General features: G+C 36.8%; 1 protein-coding gene across 2 annotated transcripts in view; it reads right to left on the bottom strand.

Moving 5' to 3' along the window:
- Nucleotides 1-14,606: 14,606 nt before the first annotated feature.
- Nucleotides 14,607-20,488, bottom strand: part of ADAMTSL4 (ADAMTS like 4) — a 419,450-nt gene continuing 413,568 nt past the window's right edge. For both annotated transcript variants that reach the window (XM_053705462.1, XM_053705467.1), the window contains one exon: nucleotides 14,607-19,333. In XM_053705462.1, the coding sequence (XP_053561437.1) occupies nucleotides 19,194-19,333 (140 nt within the window). In that variant the 3' untranslated portion in view covers nucleotides 14,607-19,193. The remainder of the gene's footprint in view (nucleotides 19,334-20,488) is intronic.

Below are 20,488 nucleotides of genomic sequence, written 5' to 3'. Positions count from 1 at the left end.
ATTACCGCTCAACACTACCCATAGAAAATATGGGGATCTTAAATTACAGCAAGTTTGTGCAAACGAATTTGCGATAATTCTAACAGCGTGCCACTTGTAATATGGATTTGAGCGTAAAGAACACTGATCTCTCGATCACCTTTTCACTCCTCACGCTAACGATAGTGCTCCATTTGTAATCTAGGCCTATGTATTTCCTATGGTCTCAGCATGAAGGAGATTTGGCCACATGGCAGTTCAAAAAGTCTAGGAACATAAGATGATAAGATTCTTAATCCTCTGAACTTTTCTTATCTTTGTTGTGCTAACCTGATGTAAGTTTAATTCAATTGTGTTTGAGCGAACGTGTTTACTTTCAACTTATAATATGCATGCTACTTCTGGTGTGCACAAACACCCGCGATAAACCCCTTATCTCTCTAACTGAAGAGTATAAGATAACTTGTCTTTCCAGAATGCCAGGTGGCTGACAAGTTAAGGAGCAGGTTTCAGGCGGACCTGAAACCTTTGGCAGGGCAAGCAGCATTGGCTGCTTGATAAATCTACTCCTTAGGCTCATTTTCATAGTCGAAATGGAAGAGGTAGATTTACTCATCTGTTGGAAAACCTCTTCAGTCTTAGTTAGTGATTGTTGTATTTCTTCCTCCCATCTAGGAACATTTGATGGTAAAACATCTGAATGGTGTGCAACAAGTTGTTTAGAAGCTAAAGATAGTATACCTGTGTGAGGGAGGGGTTTATAACACACGCTGAATGTTAAGTCTTGAGGGGTGGTTGGATAGGAAGTGAGATAATCAAAGATATTTAAATCAGTTGTCAAGTTTGAGGCCTTGGGATTCAAGTAATTCTGACCTTGGTTTCAATTTACCCTTGTGTAGTACTATATAGCAGGGTAGTGATCTATGTGAAGTGTTTTCCACTAATTCTGCTATTATTCAGTGTAACAGAAAGGTGGGGTTTTCTAAGAGGGGGTTAAAGAGGAAGGTGCAGTAGAGATGGACTTAAACCTCTTAAAACGTTTATCCCAAATGCATAGAGTCTCCATTGTGATATATGAAGGTGATGAGTGAAAATGTCTCTGGGTAAAGAGATAACCAACACAGTCCCCCTAACTGTTTACATTGTGCTATATTGTGTTCAAGTTGAACCCACTCTTTGTTAGCAGCATTTTTGTACCAATTCATGATTCTAGTTAGTATTAGTGGTGACTCTGTGGTGTTTATGTTGCCATATAAAAGTGTTAAACATTTTTTGAATTAAAATATCATTGTATCTGGCAAAGAGATAAAGTTTGGAAGAGTAAGAAATGGTAGTAACATTACCATTTTAACTGCATTTATTCTAATAGTGATGAGGATGATACACCCTTTTTTAAAAGTATCATAGTTCAAAGTTAGTAATTTGGCATGGTAAGTATTTTATAGCAACCTGTTGGATGCGAAAATGGAATTTCTGATATAAGGAGGTTAATTCTGTTTTATCTATCACAATCCCTAGAAGTTCCAATTTTGTAACTTTAGTACGAAAATTTGAGAAATAACCATAGGTTTAAAGCACCTGCATTAAGGAGGAAGTTGACCTACCAGTTATGGTTAATATTAAGAAAACATCATAAGCATATAGGGCTACATATTTCCCTGAGACATCAGTGGTATGTCTAACACTAATGGTAGAAGCGAATATTGCTATGACTAACACAAATAAAAGGGGTGACAAGGGGGGGTCCTTGTCAGGTACCATTAGAAATATGTAAAGGTTGAGAAAGTAATTAAATTTGAATTTTTCAGAGGGTGCACTGTACAGTGAAGTAAAATTAACTAAGACCTAGATTTGGAGTTTGGCGTTAGCCGTGAAAACCAGCGTTAGAGGCTCCTAACGCTGGTTTTAGGCTACCGCCGGTATTTGGAGTCACTCAAAATAGGGTCTAACGCTCACTTTTCAGCCGTGACTTTTCCATACCGCAGATCCCCTTACGTCAATTGCGTATCCTATCTTTTCAATGGGATTTTTCTAACTCCGGTATTTAGAGTCGTTTCTGAAGTGAGCGTTAGACATCTAACGACAAAACTCCAGCCGCAGGAAAAAAGTCAGTAGTTAAGAGCTTTCTGGGCTAACGCCGGTTTATAAAGCTCTTAACTACTGTACTCTAAAGTACACTAACACCCATAAACTACCTATGTACCCCTAAACCGAGGTCCCCCCACATCACCGACACTCGAATAAATTTTTTTAACCCCTAATCTGCCGACCGCCACCAACGTTATCCTTATGTACCCCTAATCTGCTCCCCCTAACACCGCCGACCCCTGTATTATATTTATTAACCCCTAATCTGCCCCCCTCAACGTTGCCTCCATCTGCCTACACTTATTAACCCCTAATCTGCCGGCCGCAAAGCGCCGCCACCTACGTTATCCTTATGTACCCCTAATCTGCTGCCCCTAACACCGCCGACCCCTATATTATATTTATTAACCCCTAATCTGCCCCCCTCAATGTCGCATCCACCTGCCTACACTTATTAACCCCTAATCTGCCGAGCGGACCTGAGCGCTACTATAATAAAGTTATTAACCCCTAATCCGCCTCACTAACCCTATAATAAATAGTATTAACCCCTAATCTGCCCTCCCTAACATCGCCGACACCTAACTTCAATTATTAACCCCTAATCTGCCGACTGGAGCTCACCGCTACTCTAATAAATGTATTAACCCCTAAAGGTAAGTCTAACCCTAACACTAACACCCCCCTAAGTTAAATATAATTTACATCTAACGAAATTAATTAACTCTTATTAAATAAATTATTCCTATTTAAAGATAAATACTTACCTGTAAAATAAATCCTAATATAGCTACAATATAAATTATAATTATATTATAGCTATTTTAGGATTTATATTTATTTTACAGGTAACTTTGTATTTATTTTAACCAGGTACAATAGTTATTAAATAGTTAAGAACTATTTAATAGCTAAAATAGTTAAAATAATTACAAAATTACCTGTAAAATAAATACTAACCTAAGTTACAATTAAACCTAACACTACACTATCAATAAATTAATTAAATAAACTACCTACAATTACCTACAATTAACCTAACACTACACTATCAATAAATTAATTAAATACAATTCCTACAAATAAATACAATTAAATAGACTAGCTAAAGTACAAAAAATAAAAAAGAACTAAGTTACAAAAAATAAAAAAATATTTACAAACATAAGAAAAATATTACAACAATTTTAAACTAATTACACTTACTCTAAGCCCCCTAATAAAATAACAAAGCCCCCCAAAATAAAAAAAATGCCCTACCCTATTCTAAATTACTAAAGTTCAAAGCTCTTTAACCCTACCAGCCCTGAACAGGGCCCTTTGCGGGGCATGCCCCAAGAAGTTCAGCTCTTTTGCCTGTAAAAAAAAACATACAATACCCCCCCCAACATTACAACCCACCACCCACATACCCCTAATCTAACCCAAACCCCCCTTAAATAAACTTAACACTAAGCCCCTGAAGATCTTCCTACCTTATCTTCACCCTGCCAGGTTCACTGATCCGTCCTGAAGAGCTCCTCCGATGTCCTGATCCAAGCCCAAGCGGGGGGCTGAAGAGGTCCATGATCCGGCTGAAGTCTTCATCCAAGCGGGAGCTGAAGAGGTCCATGATCCGGATGAAGTCTTCATCCAAGCGGGAGCTGAAGAGGTCCATGATCCGGATGAAGTCTTCTATCAACTGCATCTTCAATCTTCTTTCTTCCGGATCCATCTTGCAGACCTCCGACACGGAACATCCTCTTCTCCCGACGCCTACTAGCCGAATGACGGTTCCTTTAAGGGACGTCATCCAAGATGGCGTCCCTCGAATTCCGATTGGCTGATAGGATTCTATCAGCCAATCGGAATTAAGGTAGGAATATTCTGATTGGCTGATGGAATCAGCCAATCAGAATCAAGTTCAATCCGATTGGCTGATCCAATCAGCCAATCAGATTGAGCTCGCATTCTATTGGCTGATCGGAACAGCCAATAGAATGCGAGCTCAATCTGATTGGCTGATTGGATCAGCCAATCGGATTGAACTTGATTCTGATTGGCTGATTCCATCAGCCAATCAGAATATTCCTACCTTAATTCCGATTGGCTGATAGAATCCTATCAGCCAATCGGAATTCGAGGGACGCCATCTTGGATGACGTCCCTTAAAGGAACCGTCATTCGGCTAGTAGGCGTCGGGAGAAGAGGATGTTTCGCGTCGGAGGTCTGCAAGATGGATCCGGAAGAAAGAAGATTGAAGATGCAGTTGATAGAAGACTTCATCCGGATCATGGACCTCTTCAGCTCCAGCTTGGATGAAGACTTCATCCGGATCATGGACCTCTTCAGCTCCCGCTTGGATGAAGACTTCAGCCGGATCATGGACCTCTTCAGCCCCCAACTTGGGCTTGGATCAGGACATCGGAGGAGCTCTTCAGGACGGATCGGTGAACCTGGCAGGGTGAAGATAAGGTAGGAAGATCTTCAGGGGCTTAGTGTTAGGTTTATTTAAGGGGGGTTTGGGTTAGATTAGGGGTATGTGGGTGGTGGGTTGTAATGTTGGGGGGGTATTGTATGTTTTTTTTTACAGGCAAAAGAGCTGAACTTCTTGGGGCATGCCCCGCAAAGGGCCCTGTTCAGGGCTGGTAAGGTTAAAGAGCTTTGAACTTTAGTAATTTAGAATAGGGTAGGGCATTTTTTTATTTTGGGGGGCTTTGTTATTTTATTAGGGGGCTTAGAGTAGGTGTAATTAGTTTAAAATTGTTGTAATATTTTTCTTATTTTTGTAAATATTTTTTTATTTTTTGTAACTTAGTTCTTTTTTATTTTTTGTACTTTAGCTAGTTTTTTTAATTGTATTTATTTGTAGGAATTGTATTTAATTAATTTATTGATAGTGTAGTGTTAGGTTAATTGTAGGTAATTGTAGGTAGTTTATTTAATTAATATATTGATAGTGTAGTGTTAGGTTTAATTGTAACTTAGGTTAGTATTTATTTTACAGGTAATTTTGTAATTATTTTAACTATTTTAGCTATTAAATAGTTCTTAACTATTTAATAGCTATTGTACCTGGTTAAAATAAATACAAAGTTACCTGTAAAATAAATATAAATCCTAAAATAGCTATAATATAATTATAATTTATATTGTAGCTATATTAGGATTTATTTTACAGGTAAGTATTTATCTTTAAATAGGAATAATTTATTTAATAAGAGTTAATTAATTTCGTTAGATGTAAATTATATTTAACTTAGGGGGGTGTTAGTGTTAGGGTTAGACTTAGCTTTAGGGGTTAATACATTTATTAGAGTAGCGGTGAGCTCCAGTCGGCAGATTAGGGGTTAATAATTGAAGTTAGTTGTCGGCGATGTTAGGGAGGGCAGATTAGGGGTTAATACTATTTATTATAGGGTTAGTGAGGTGGATTAGGGGTTAATAACTTTATTATAGTAGCGCTCAGGTCCGCTCGGCAGATTAGGGGTTAATAAGTGTAGGCAGGTGGAGGCGACGTTGTGGGGGGCAGATTAGGGGTTAATAAATATAATATAGGGGTCGGCTATGTTAGGGAAGCAGATTAGGGGTACATAGGGATAATGTAAGTAGCGGCGGTTTACGGAGCGGCAGATTAGGGGTTAATAATAATATGCAGGGGTCAGCGATAGCGGGCGCGGCAGATTAGGGGTTAATAAGTGTAAGGTTAGGGGTGTTTAGACTCGGGGTACATGTTAGAGTGTTAAGTGCATACGTAGGAAGGGTTACTGCATAGCAAACAATGGGGCTGCGTTAGGAGCTGAACGCGGCTTTTTTGCAGGTGTTTGGTTTTTTTTCAGCTCAAACAGCCCCATTGTTTTCTATGGGGGAATCGTGCACGAGCACGTTTTTGAGGCTGGCCGCTTGCCTAAGCAACTCTGGTATCGAGAGTTGAAGCTGCGTTAAATATGCTCTACGCTCCTTTTTTGGAGCCTAACGCAGCCATTCTGTGGACTCTCAATACCAGAGTTATTTTTATGGTGCGGCCAGAAAAAAGCCGGCGTTAGTTTTTCGGGTCGTTACCGACAAAACTCCAAATCTAGCGGTAAAGAAGCACTCAAGAACGTCCATTGTTAAGAATATCCTGTCAAAGGCTTTCTTAGCATCCATTGAAAGAAATACAGAGGGAATACGATGTGTCATAGCATAATCCATTAAGTTTAACATTTTCGTTGTGTTGTCTGGAGCCTCTCTTTGAGGTGTAAAGCCCACTTTGTCCGTATGAATCAATAAGGGAAGAATTTTATTTAATCTTCTAGCTAAAATCTTTCCATACATTTTAGCGTTGATGTTTAATAAAGAGATTGGGCAAAAATGTGCTGGTATGGTAGGAGGTTTCCCGGGAGAATTACAACATTGGCTTTTAAAACCTTAGCGAAAATTGCAAAAGTCTGATAATATCTAGTGGAAAAACCATCTGGACCCGGGCTCTTCACATGATTAAAAGTTTGGATTGCCCCTAGGATTTCCTGAGGTGCGATGGGGGGGGGGGGGGCTTAAATCATCTACTTGTTCCAGGGTTATTTTAGGTAACTTTTCTAAGTAGGCTAATAAATCAGTCTGTCAGGCAGATGATACATATGGACCATGTAAATTATATAACTCCGTGTAATAAGTATTGAATGAATCGAGAATATTAGTGGCACAAGGTTAGGGGGATGCAATTCATCTATAAATTATTTAATTTTTTTCATTTTCAAAGCCCGGGCTAATAATTTCACTGCCCTATAGCTCTCATAATAAAACATGCTTCTCATCATTGAGGGTCTTTCTAACTCCCATTGAAGGACCATTCAACACAGTAGATTTGCATAATCAACAAATGCAAGATAACAAGACAATGCAATAGCACTTAGTCTGAACTTCAAATGAGTAGTAGATATTTTTTCTGACAATTTTAAAAGTTATGCCTTTTCCCACTCCCCCTGTACCATGTGACAGCCATCAGCTAATCACAAATGCATACACGTACCATGTGACAGCCATCAGCCAGTCACAAATGCATACACACTTATTCTTGCACATGTTCAGTAGGAGCTGGCGACTCAAAAGGTTTAAATATAAAAATACTGAGCACATTTTTTTAATGGAAGTAAATTGGAAAGTTGTTTAAAATGGCATGCTCTATCTGAATAATGAGAGTTTAATTTTGATTGAGTGTCCCTTTAACTCTTCTAATGTCGTACTGTCCAGTGGAGGCCGTTTGTGCAAATAAACGAATTGAGAGAATTTGGAAGTTAAATCTTCCTAAGTTTTGCAGCAAGTTTTTTGTAGATCTGCTTTCAGTTTGTAGATCTGCTTTCAGTTTGTAGATCTGCTTTTCAATCTGGAAAAATATTTATGTGCCTCCCATATTGCAAAGTGATTATTTGTGGAACGTGAGTTAAGTCAAAAATATTCCGTAATTGTTTTTGTAATTTTTATAAGATATCTGTATTGTCTAGTATGGAGTAATCTAATTTACAAATATATGGACCTGGGGGGGTATCGAGCCACAAGATCTGCAACTTGACAGAGAAATGGTCGATCCATGAAGTAGGGGATATAGTGCTATGTAGCACTTTGGAAAAGTCTTTTTTTTTGGTTGATAAATATATAATTTAATCTACTGTATGCTTTATTTGGGTGAGAGAAAAAAGTGTTATCTTTCTTGTCTGGATTGAAAACGTTTATGTACAAGAAATGCAAAGAAATTTGCAAAACAGGAGAAAAGACTGCCAGTCTCTAAAAGGATTACATCAAAACCCAAATTCAAATTTAAAGTGAAGGTCAAGTCTGGCGTTTTGGTTAGCATTTTTCAATATGTTTGCTAAATTCAGTATGATGTTCATTCATCAAATTATATCTAGATACAATGAAAAGTTATATTTTTTACTTGTTGAATCGGCTCCGTTTCGCCTGTATAATCCGCCCGCCATACTGCCGTTATTGATTGACAGTTTTTCTATCCTATCTATTGTTTACCCCCGTGGCGTCCAGCCCCTTTTCTGTTTCGTCATTCAAACCGTCTGCGCATGCGTTTAAAAAACAGCGCGTCATAATCGGAATGCTCGTTCATGTTTCGAGCATGCGTTGTCCGCTCTCGCAATTGTTGAAACATTGAATCAACAGCAACGCTCTCTCGCTCTATTAGAGGGTGCAGAGCGATCTTGCGAGTGACTGACTGACAGACTTCCGTAGCAATGAATGATAGAATTGGGTTTATACATTGCATACAAAGTTACGTGGATGAAACGCATGCGCTATTGAGTTGACGATACGCATGCGCAGTTGAAAAAAAACACGGGTGCACGAGCGCTTGTAAGAAACAAAGCAACGTCATAACAGCACAATAAGGAAGTGTGGTAGGGGCGGAGCTAATCGCGATAACGGAGGTATATTATAAATAGATTTTATTTGAAATGGATTCGTTTTTTATACATATAAAATCAGCGAGTGCAATATTTTTAACTTAAAATTTAACATGGTGTATTGTTAATAGCAAGAATTGACCTTCACTTTAAAGTGACTGTTATAAAAATTGTCTCATAAAAAAAGATCACTTATACTAAATAACTTTATTGGAGACAGCAAAATAGTCCGACTGGACTGGTACACACGCACACACACACACTTTAAAACTAGCTTGAACTCAGTATGTGATTAACACTGTAATTGGATGGTGAATGTACATAAGTCAGAAAAAATATTCTGTTATTTTTACCATTAAGTGGCAATATTAAGTAACTCTATTATAAGGTATTGCCTTTGGTTTAAATAGCAGATTGATTATTTGGAAATTAATAGTAAATTAAAGTAAAAGTCAAGATTAAACTTTTATGATTCAGATAGGGTGTGTCATTTTAAGCAAGTTTCAAATGTACTTCTATAGCAAATTTGCTTTATTCTGTTGATATTCTTTGTTGAAGAGTAAACCTATCCAGGCTCGTAGGAGCACAGGAGCGTGTACGTGTTTTTAGCACTCTATGGCAGCAGTGTTTGCATTGCAACATTGTTTCTCGCAGTGTAATACATTATTGCTAACACTGCAGACTTAGGGCAAGATTAGGTGTGGAGTACAAACGTTTACACGCGAGTGATGAGGGGTTTATCGCTGGTGTTTGATCTCATCCTGTTTACTGCTGGTATTATGAGTTAAATGTAAAGGTGATCGCTTGAGCGCAATCACAATTTATGTTACAATGATTACCGAGTCTTCAGAACTCTGGTTAACTGTTTGAGAAAAAAAAGTTGCACAAAACAATATTGCACACAAAAGTTATAAAGGATCAAAGATATGAGATCTCAGGTGTTAAAAAAAGAAAGGCAGGCAAAGGGCTTTAACATAGACATACATAAATATACATCTTTAAAAATGTAATGTATATATATATATATATATATATATATACATACAGTATCTCACAAAAGTCAGTACACCCCTCACATTTTTGTAAATATTTTATTATATCTTTTCATGTGATAACACTGAAGAAATGATACTTTGCTACAATGTAAAGTAGTGAGTGTACAGCCTGTATAACAGTATACATTTGCTGTCCCCTCAAAATAACTCAACACACAGCCATTAATGTCTAAACCGTTGGCAACAAAAGTGAGTACACCCCTAAGTAGAAAGGCTAGGCTATAAGAAGATTGCCAAGACCCTGAAACTGAGCTGCAGCATGGTGGGTAAGACCATACAGCAGTTTCACAGGACAGGTTCCAATCAGAACAGGCCTTGCCATGGTCAACCAAAGAAGTTGAGTGCACGTGCTCAGCGTCATAGCCAACGGTTGTCTTTAGGAAATAGACATATAAGTGCTGCCAGCATTGCTGCAGAGGTTGAAGGGGTGGGGGGTCAGCCTGTCAGTGCTCAGACCATATGTTGCACACTGCATCAAATTGGTCTGCAAGGCTGTCGTCCCAGAAGGAAGCCTCTTCTAAAGATGATGCACAAGAAAGCCAGCAAACAGTTTGCTGAAGACAAGCCTAAGGACATGGATTACTGGAAACATGTCCTGGGGTCCGATGAGACCAAGATAAACTTATTTGGTTCAGATGGTGTCAAGCGTGTGTGGCGGCAACCAGACGAGGAGTACAAAGACAAGTGTGTCTTGCCTACAGTCAAGCATGGTGGTGGGAGCGTCATGGTCTGGGTCTGTATGAGTGCTGCCGGCACTGGGGAGCTACAGTTCATTGAGGGAAGCATGAATGCCAACATGTACTGTGACATACTAAAGCAGAGCATGATCCCCTCCCTTCAGAGACTGGGCCGCAGGGCAGTATTCCAACATGATAACGACCCCAAACACACCTCCAAGACCACCACTGCCTTGCTAAAGAAGCTGAGGGTAAAGGTGATGGACTGGCCAAGCATGTCTCCAGACCTAAACCCAAGTGAGCATCTGTAGGACATCCTCAAATTGAAGGTGGGGGAGCGCAAGGTCTCTAACATCCACCAGCTCTGTGACGTTGTCATGGAGGAGTGGAAGAGGACTCCAGTGGCAACCTGTGAAGCTCTGGTGAACTCCATGCCCAAGAGGGTTAAGGCAGTGCTGGGAAATAATGGTGGCCACACAAAATATTGACAAAAGTCCAGAAAGCAGAAACCAGATAGAGCTGGGTGTTATTATACTGATGCAGATACCACTGATTATATAACCAGCCCTCCTCTGGCTATTCCCATGTGCCACTGTCACTACTGTGTCATTATATAGCGCTGGGTGTTATTATACTGATGCAGATAGCACTGATCCTATAACCAGCCCTCATCTAGCTATACCCATGAGCCAGTGTCATTACTGTGTCATTATATAGTGCTGGGTGTTATTATACTGATGCAGATACCACTGATCCTATAACCAGCCCTCCTCTGGCTATACCCATGTGCCAGTGTTACTACTGTGTCATTATATAGTGCTTGGTGTTATTATACTGATGCAGATACCACTGATTCTATAACCAGCCCTCCTCTGGCTATACCAATGTACCAATGTCACTACTGTGTCATTATATAGTGCTTGGTGTTATTATACTGATGCAGATACCACTGATTCTATAACCAGCCCACCTCTGGCTATACCCATGAGCCAGGGTCACTACTGTGTCATTATATAGCGCTGGGTGTTATTATACTGATGCAGATAGCACTGATCCTATAACCAGCCCTCGTCTGGCTATACCCATGAGCCAGTGTCACTACTGTGTCATTATATAGTGCTGGGTGTTATTATACTGATGCAGATACCACTGATCCTATAACCAGCCCTCCTCTGGCTATTCCCATGCACCAGTGTCATTATATAGCGCTGGGTGTTACTATACTGATGCAGATACCCCTGACCCTATAACCAGCCCTCCTCTGGCTATACCCATGTGCCAGTGTCACTACTGTGTCATTATATAGTGCTGGGTGTTATTATACTGATGCAGATACCACCGACCCTATAACCAGCCCTCCTCTGTCTATACCCATGTGTCAGTGTCACTACTGTGTCATTATATAGCGACGGGTGTCATTATACTGATGCAGATACCACTGACTCTATAACCAGCCCTCCTCTGGCTATACCCATGTGCCAGTGTCACTACTGTGTCATTATATAGCGCTGGGTGTTATTATACTGATGCAGATACCACTGACTCTATAACCAGTCCTTGTCTGGCTATACGCATGTGCCAGGGTTACTACTGTATCTTTGTATAGTGCTGAATGTTATTATACTGATGCAGATACCACTGACCCTATAACCAGCCCTCCTCTGGCTATACCCATGTGCCAGTGTCACTTCTGTGTCATTATATAGTGCTGGGTGTTATTATACTGATGCAGATACCACGGACCCTATAACCAGCCCTCCTCTGGATATACCCATGTGCCAGTGTCACTACTGTGTCATTATATAGTGCTGGGTGTTATTATACTGATGCAGATACTGCTGACCCTATAACCAGCCCTGCTCTGGCTATACGCATGTGCCAGTGTCACTACTGTGTCTTTGTTTAGAGCTGGGTGTTATTATACAGATGCAGATACAAATCCAGTATTTCACTCAGGCTTTATTTATTCCATAACTTATCACCCAATATTGCTAGCAGTCTCTTGACAAGCCACTAACTTTATTCACACTACATATTTGTTTTTTATTCTTATTATTTAATCAGAAAGAAAAGATATACTAAGGTTGTGGCGGACACTGCAAGGACTAGTCACGGACACCAGTGTCCGTGTACGGACACCTTGCCTATCCCTGCCCTGCAGCAAGCACATCACCTAGAACACTGGTGCTGAATTATTCTGCTTTTTTTTTTCCAACGCAAAATATTGACACTTTGAGCCTAATTTGGACATCTCACTTTTGTTGCCAACGGTTTAGACATAAATGGCTGTGTGTTGAGTTATTTTGAGAGGACAGCAAATTTACACTGTTATACAGCCTGTACACTCACTACTTTACATTGTAGCAAAGGGTAATTTCTTCAGTGTTATCACATGAAAAGATATAATAAAATATTTACAAAAATGTGAGGGGTGTACTCACTTTTGTGAGATACTGTATGTATATATATATATATATATATATATATATATATATATATATATAGAAACATAGAAACATAGATATTGACGGCAGATAAGAGCCATAGGCCCAGCAAGTCTGCCCGACCTTACCTAACAGTATAAACTTATCTAGTTCGTAGGATAGCCCTATGCTTGTCCCATGCATTTTTAAAGTCCCCCACAGTGTTTGTTGCTACTACCTCTTGAGGAAGTTTATTCCATAAATCAATCACTCTTTCTGTAAAGAAGTGCTTCCTCAAATTACTTCTGAATCTACTACCCTTTAGCTTGAGCTCATGACCCCTTGTTCTTGAATTTTCCATTTTATGTAAAATACCCACAGCCTCAGTTTTACTAAACCCTTTAATGTACTTGAAAGTTGCTATCATATCACCTCTTTCCCTTCTCTCCTCTAAGCTATACATATTTAGGTCATTGAGCCTATCCTGGTAAGTTTTATTTTTTAGACCATGTACCATTTTGGTAGCCCTCCTTTGCACAGATTCAAGTTTGTTAATATCCTTCTGAAGATATGGCCTCCAGAACTGCACACAATACTCAAGATGAGGCCTAACTAATGATCTATAAAGTGGCATAAGAACCTTACTATTTCTGCTGCAAATACCTCTACCAATACATCCAAGCATTCTGCTAGCCTCACTCGCTGCATTACTATATATACAGTATGTTTTGTATATGTGTATAAATGTATTTATGTATTGATATGTGTATACTTGTATTTACAGACATATTTACACATATAAACATATGTACAAATATAAAAGACATATATAGAAGTGCATTGGAGCCCTTTGCAGTTAAGTAGATGAAAACATGTAAAAGCATATTTATACAATGTTCATTTTTAATAAAGTGTTATACTGTATATTTATTGTAAATATTTCACATCCCAATGTTCTGCACATAGCAAAATATGTTCTAAGTATTTCTAAAAAGATATTTATATATATATATATATATATATATATATATATATATATATCTTTGTTTTCATTATCTGTCTGAGGAAGGGGCTAACTACCCCGAAACGTAACAGTTCAATTAAAGAAGTTCGTGTTTTCACAGCGGAGAGTGCGGGACCTGTTTATTTAATTTATATATGTATATATCTATAATTATCAATATAGATAGGTATAGATATATTGTACCAAAATATCATATATATATATATATAGAAATGTTTATTTCTGAATAAATAGAACATATTCTTCTATGTGCAGAAAATTGGAATCTGAAAAATTCATATTATTATGTCAGGTTAGCGTACATGAGAATATATGATTGGTATTTGCTCTATTGTCTTCTATGGGGAATACGTGAACGTGCACATGATATTCTAAGTTCAGCTTTTTGTGCTCGTCAGTTTAGTGTGTGAGCCAAAACACTTTCAACTCATAGTACAAGCATAACCCCGACATGCGCAAAAAGCTGAACTTCTAGCGCAGTTGACACTCGAGCAGGAGATTTAATTAGCACTCTACTTTAATCTGGCCCATAGAGTGCTAAAGACAAATGCACACTCCTGAGCTGCTATGAGCCTAGCTAGGTTTACTCTTCAACAGTATATCAAGAGAACAAAGCAAATTTGATTAAAGAGGTAAATTGGAAAGTTGTTAAAAATTACACGCTCTGAGGCCTGAAAGTTTTACCTAGACTTTACTGTCCCTTTAATAGAAAAAGATGCATTTGATAAAATATGTAAATTGGAATATTTTTAATTGTATGATCTATCTGAATCATAAAAGTTTGCACATCCCTTTAATCCTCTTTAGAAAAAAACAATATTTATAAAATATTGCGTTACCTTTCTAGAATAATGTGTTACTATTTTAAACCATATCATATAAGAACAGTAGACATTTCACAGCTTTCTTCCCCGAACCTAAATATTAGACACTAAAATATCAAATAGCAAATTATAACTCACATCAATGTAAAAGAATGAAACAAACTCCAATTCCTATTCAAATAAAAAGTTTAATATTTTTTTACAATCTCTTAACAAAACAAAAAAACATAAAATTTTAATTCTTAAAAAATAAATTAAGATTTACAAGGAAACCAAATAGATATAAAACAGCGGGAATAGAAAGGATTTATGAAAATAGAGTCAAATAGCCCTGATAATTTTTTCCTTTGGATACAACATAGCACAAATTATTTTCAATACTGATTTGAAGTGGGGAGGGAGGTTCAAATCTGTTATATTAAAAAAATAAATTCCTATATTATATAAAATCTTAATAAACACATAACTGTCCATGGATATCAGTTGCTCATTTGTGCACATGGTAAATTCCAACTAGCCTTGTGATCCAGCATCAAATTCCCCTTCTGATAATCTGAACTGTATTGAGATTGCTTGTCTCAGCTTGGTGGAGCTTATTGGTAGATTTATAGACGATGTAACTGATGAACCAATACAATTTACTGTTCTAGTAGACCCCTTAAAATGGACATTGCTGTATCCTCAACGGCCGCTTTAGTTAAAGGTAAATGTAACACCGAACGTCTTAATCATACATTTACAAAAAGGCACTAAACATAAAAAAAAGTATTGCATTAACCTGCCTCTATTCTTTACAATTTGCATTGAATATATTTTGTGCACATTCAATACTTCTGTACAGTTATCGATTGGCCCCACTAAATGTTATTAGAAATATTGATTCTGCATATTTAAATGGACATTGTACTAAAAAAAAACCCCCATCAATTTATGTAGCATTTAATCAGGTTGATTTTTTTAAATTAAGTAAAAGCTGTTTAAATTGAATCTGAAACGTATACATCAGTATCAGTTGTGTATATCATGCTAATTCTCATTGGTTGATAGAAACTCCTTTCTAATGTTCAATTCTCTATCGGCCAATGAGCATCAGTAGTAAGAATCTTAAAGCCAATGAGCATTAATTGAAAGTACATGACTAATATTGCTGTATTAGATTCTATTTGAATTTTAACAGCTTTCATTTCACATATTTTCGGACACTATATTTCCAACATGTTTAAAGGGACATTAAACACTTTGAGATGGTAATATAAAATGATAAATTGTATATAATAAAACAACTCTGCAATATACTTTCATTATTTATTTTGTCCTATTTGCCTGTAATTCCATTCTGAAATTGTGAGCTTTCCAGATCCTGTTAGAAATGGAAGTGCAGAACACTGTTAAATCCAGCACAACCATTGGCTGCACACTCTAGTGACCTATTTATAACTGACCCTAATTGGCCACAGCAGAGAAGGTAACACAAGTTACAACATGGCAGCTCCCAGTGTTTTATAGACACTAAAACTTTACACTTTTTTGTCACTTTTTAAACAACTGATGAAACTTTAAAAAATACATCTACATGTTAGTCATGGACTAATCTTTTCTTTGAATGATTATTCAATCTAGCATGTATTTAGTGTTTAATGTCCCTTTAATGACTTTCTTTTATATAGGTGATAGATTTTGAGTATAGTGTCATTTTAAAGGTGAAAGTATTTGCAATATGTAGTTCCATGTTACTCCTTCTATAATTTGTAGACCATCAATTTTTATCACGGTTTTCAATAAAAATGCGGATTAGAACTGTGCATTCTAATTGCTTGGGGATTTAAAAATGAAGCCTTCCTGTGCTTTCTGTTACATATTTGAATGTCTTTTTTTGATAAAGAGTTATATACACTTTCAGACATAATATACTGCACAGTAAACTTTTAAACAAGGGTTTGTGGCATAAATATATGCTGATACAGTGAACACATTGAAATGTCACAGAAAACAAACGAGTAAATGTCCAACTAGTCATATAAGCAAATATAACTTTAAATATAGCCTTTTAAATGTAACAGCAAATGACCTCAGATATGAATAAACAATGTTGTACAGTGCAGTGTATCGTATTTACATTTTCCTCTTAACGGTGCATAGGGTGCATTTCTGTATACTACCACTAGGTTGTGCTACTTTACTTAGATTACTCTGCACACAATAGTGCTTGCTATAAGCATCAGATGATTTCTGGTTAGGATGGATGTGATGTGTCTATAAGTGGGCTAATGCATTACTTAATTAGGGTACAACACAGATAATGCATCAAATACTTTGTGTGAAAGAGATAACCCATTCATTTCTAGGACATTCATTCTAATATACATTGACCTGAGTTTAACACTGTTCTCTACTTAGAGCAATAGCAATATTACATAATTTACTACATAAAAAGGCAATGTGTATATATATATATATATATATAATATATATATTCACATAATTAAGTTAGAATTAAACTGACACCCCAATACAAGATATCTTTCATATTTTGGGTTAATATACCCTCCTATTTATATAGGGGCAAACCGCTATCTCATATGTGATCGCTTGAGGTGCAAGGTCATTTGAGTTTCTCGCTAGTGCTGTTTCTCGCTTATAAAACTAAATATTGTGTATTAGGATGGTCAGTCTCATTTCAGTTTTAGTGACTGGATATATGTGTGCATGTAAAGATTTATATGTAAATATATGTAAATACATAATAAAACTGGTTAAAATAACGTCAACCTTGTTGAGTTCTTAATCTGATGGAATCGATAACCTTGTAGATATCGAACCTACATTTTTTTGCTAAAAATTAAATGCACTGACATTATCAGAAAATGTATAATCTTTTTTATTTTTAAACATAATCTATAAAATGTTTATAGAGTGTTTAAATAAATATTCTGATGCAATAATTACAAGTTGAAATGTGTTAAAGGGGAATGGAATCCAACATTTTTCTTTCACGATTCAGACTGAGCATACTATTTTAAACAACGTTATAATTACTTCTATTGTTAAATGTACCTTATTCTCTTTCTATCCTTTGATGAAGGCGAAGCAATGCACTAGCTAGCTGAACACATCAGATTAGCCAATGACAAAAGGCATATATGTGCAGCCTCCAATCAGCTACTAGCTCTCAGCAGTGCAGTGCTGCTTCTGGCCTACCTAGTTATGCTTTTCAATAAAGGATACAAAAAGAAACAAAGCAAATTAGATAGAAGAAAATTGGGAAGTTGCTTAAAATTAAATGCTTCATATGAATCATCAAAGTTTAATTTTGACTTTACTGTCCCTTCAACAAATTGTCATTTTTTGCATCAGAAAGTCCCTTTAAGTGCAATTTATTATTTAACCAGAGTCTTTTAGGCAAGATACATTTTGAAATGTAGGCCCTTTGCTAGTTTAGTAAGATTGCAACAGCGCAGCCGTTTTTTATGCTGAATAAAATGTAGCTGAACAGTACAAAAGTGTAAATCATGAGTCCAAATAATTATTGATCCCAACAGAACAAACACTTAAAATAAATATATATCCATATGCTTAATAAAATCAATACTACTACACTGACACTGAATGATCTTGTTTCTGTGTCTTCTAGTAAAAAGATTATTAATCCCTGACGTAGTAAAATGTGAAGAACTTTCTCAATTTTGTATCAATCCTTGAAAACTACAAGTAAATCTCTCTAAAGGGAGCTTGCTGTATTTTTGGATGTTAAGGAGTTACAAGCACAGTACAATATGGCACTGCATAACGCGTTTTGTTACATTTACACTTTGTGCATCATAATTTTAATTTGTGGTAGACTTTTAGATTTTGTCCATTAAGTTTTATTACATTTAACGATTTGCACTTAAATAATGTGCAAATTCAGATTTTGTATACAGCAGTTTATTTACAATTGTGATTTTACAAATTATGATTGTGCTATCAATCCGTTTGTTAGGATGCAGGTTCCTCCCTTTTTCTTAGAGAAATCAGTGAGTCCTGCCCCTGCGGGTCTGCAAGATTATTTCTCTCTAAGCTGTAAAGTTTTTTGAGAGTCATGCCCTTTGTTTTTTTCTGAAATCCTAAATGAATTAATTACAGCCATACAGATCTGAATACATCACCAAAGTAAAACACTATGATGAAAAAAACAAACACATTTTATTCATCACATATCTAAAATTTTTGGTCCCCAGAAATGTTATATTGGGAAGTCAATTTAAAACCACCAATGTATTTCTGGTTAACCTTTTATGTGTCAAATACACTGCTATGCAGTGCTTTTATGTAGCTAATGGGTTTGCGTCATATTGCGAAATAAACTTGGTTATTTCCATTGGAAATCTTTTCATCCTGGAGTTCTTTGGTGAGGTTTACTAAACACAATCCCTGTGAAACAATACAGGTAAATGTCATGATTTGATCTGTTGCACATATATATATTTATCACAGTTGCAGTGGAACAGTAAGGCATTTATATGCTCTGTTATGTAGCACCATAATGGATTCGGAAAAGCAGTCTTTCCCCTGTGGCCATTAGACCAATGTTAAAAGGAAATATCCATTTGTGTCTTAGGCCTCTCCGCTGAAGGAAGGACGTGCAACATGACGAAGCGTTATACGTCCAGCCAACATCAAAGAGATTAATAAATATGATCTCTTCTGAGTATAATATTATATATAGAATCTGGTGAGGCAGAAGGAAAAGGTACTGGAGAAACATGTCCGAAATTGTTATCTGCTTTCAGATGCTCGGGAGCGTGCCAGAGAGAGAGTGCACGATGAACAACAGGCCTGTTTGTAGTAGGTGTAGACACAAAGGCGAGCTTGTACAACAACTGCACAGTTGTGATATCTGTCCCTGCAGTTTTCATCTGAATGATAAAAAAAGAGAAAATAGTTAATTGAAACATGAAAAAACAGATTTTCCCATTTTATGAAGAGATGGGCTCCTAGTATATAGACTATAAGGGCCGATTCCCATATCTTTTTTTTTCTTAAAAAGGGACATTAAACAATTTGAGATCCTTAAATAAAATGATAACATTGTATATATATATAAATTTTGTCCCCTTTTCCTGTAATTCCATTCTGAAATTGTGAACTTTTGAGTTCCTGTTTTTCTCCACACAGCTAGTAGCTGCACACTCAGGTGACCTATTTATAACTGTCGCTAATTGGCCACAGCAGAGAAGATAACCTAAGTTACAACATGGCAGCTCCCATTGTTTTATAGACACTAACACTTTACATTTATGTTGTCAATATTTAAACCGCTAATGAAACTTTTAAAACTTTATCTACATGTCATTCTCAGACTAATATTTTCTTTGATCTTCTATCTAGCATTTATTTAGTGTTTAATGTCTCTTTAATTATATGAATGAATACGCAGCTTAATGTTGACTTGAATGTTGATTGACAAGAAATTTCTGGTGCTACGAAACTTTCTTTTTTATCTAAATTTACTAAAATAAAAAGGTAAAGAAGTATTAAAAGGGCATTAATGCTAATTTTGTATATGTATAGTGTATATCAGCAGGTACAGATACATGAAAGTCAAAAGAAAACGTTTTCATGAGTGAACAACCTTAAAAAAAAATTCTTCTATTACCAGATTTCACCCTTTTTTTTGTTATGACGCATACTGAGGTAGGCTAAGGAGAGTGCATGTGTCTCGAGCACTATATTTATAACATGGTTACAAACACGGCTGTCATATAGTATTCAAGACAACTGCATGCTCCTGAGCATACTTAGGTATTCTCTTATGGAAAGAAGCTGCAGGAGCCCTAGATAGGGGGGTACATTTGATAATAGAAGTCATGAAAGTTTCATTTTGACTTTTATGTCCCATGAAGCACTGGACTGCAAAAAACATTGCTTTAACTAAAAGTGTATTGTTTTGCAGTCCAGATACATTCCCCCTTGAAAGACTACTTTAGTATGTTTATCTTATCTCCTTTGCTATTGTCATTAGGGAGGTAAATAAGTAAGTTCCTGCACTAATCCTGCAATTACTGGTAGCG

This window comes from Bombina bombina, chromosome 1, assembly GCF_027579735.1.
Source record: "Bombina bombina isolate aBomBom1 chromosome 1, aBomBom1.pri, whole genome shotgun sequence".
Classification (NCBI taxonomy): domain Eukaryota; kingdom Metazoa; phylum Chordata; class Amphibia; order Anura; family Bombinatoridae; genus Bombina; species Bombina bombina.
Note: the sequence above shows the minus strand (reverse complement) of the source record. Positions and strands in the feature narration are given on the sequence as shown.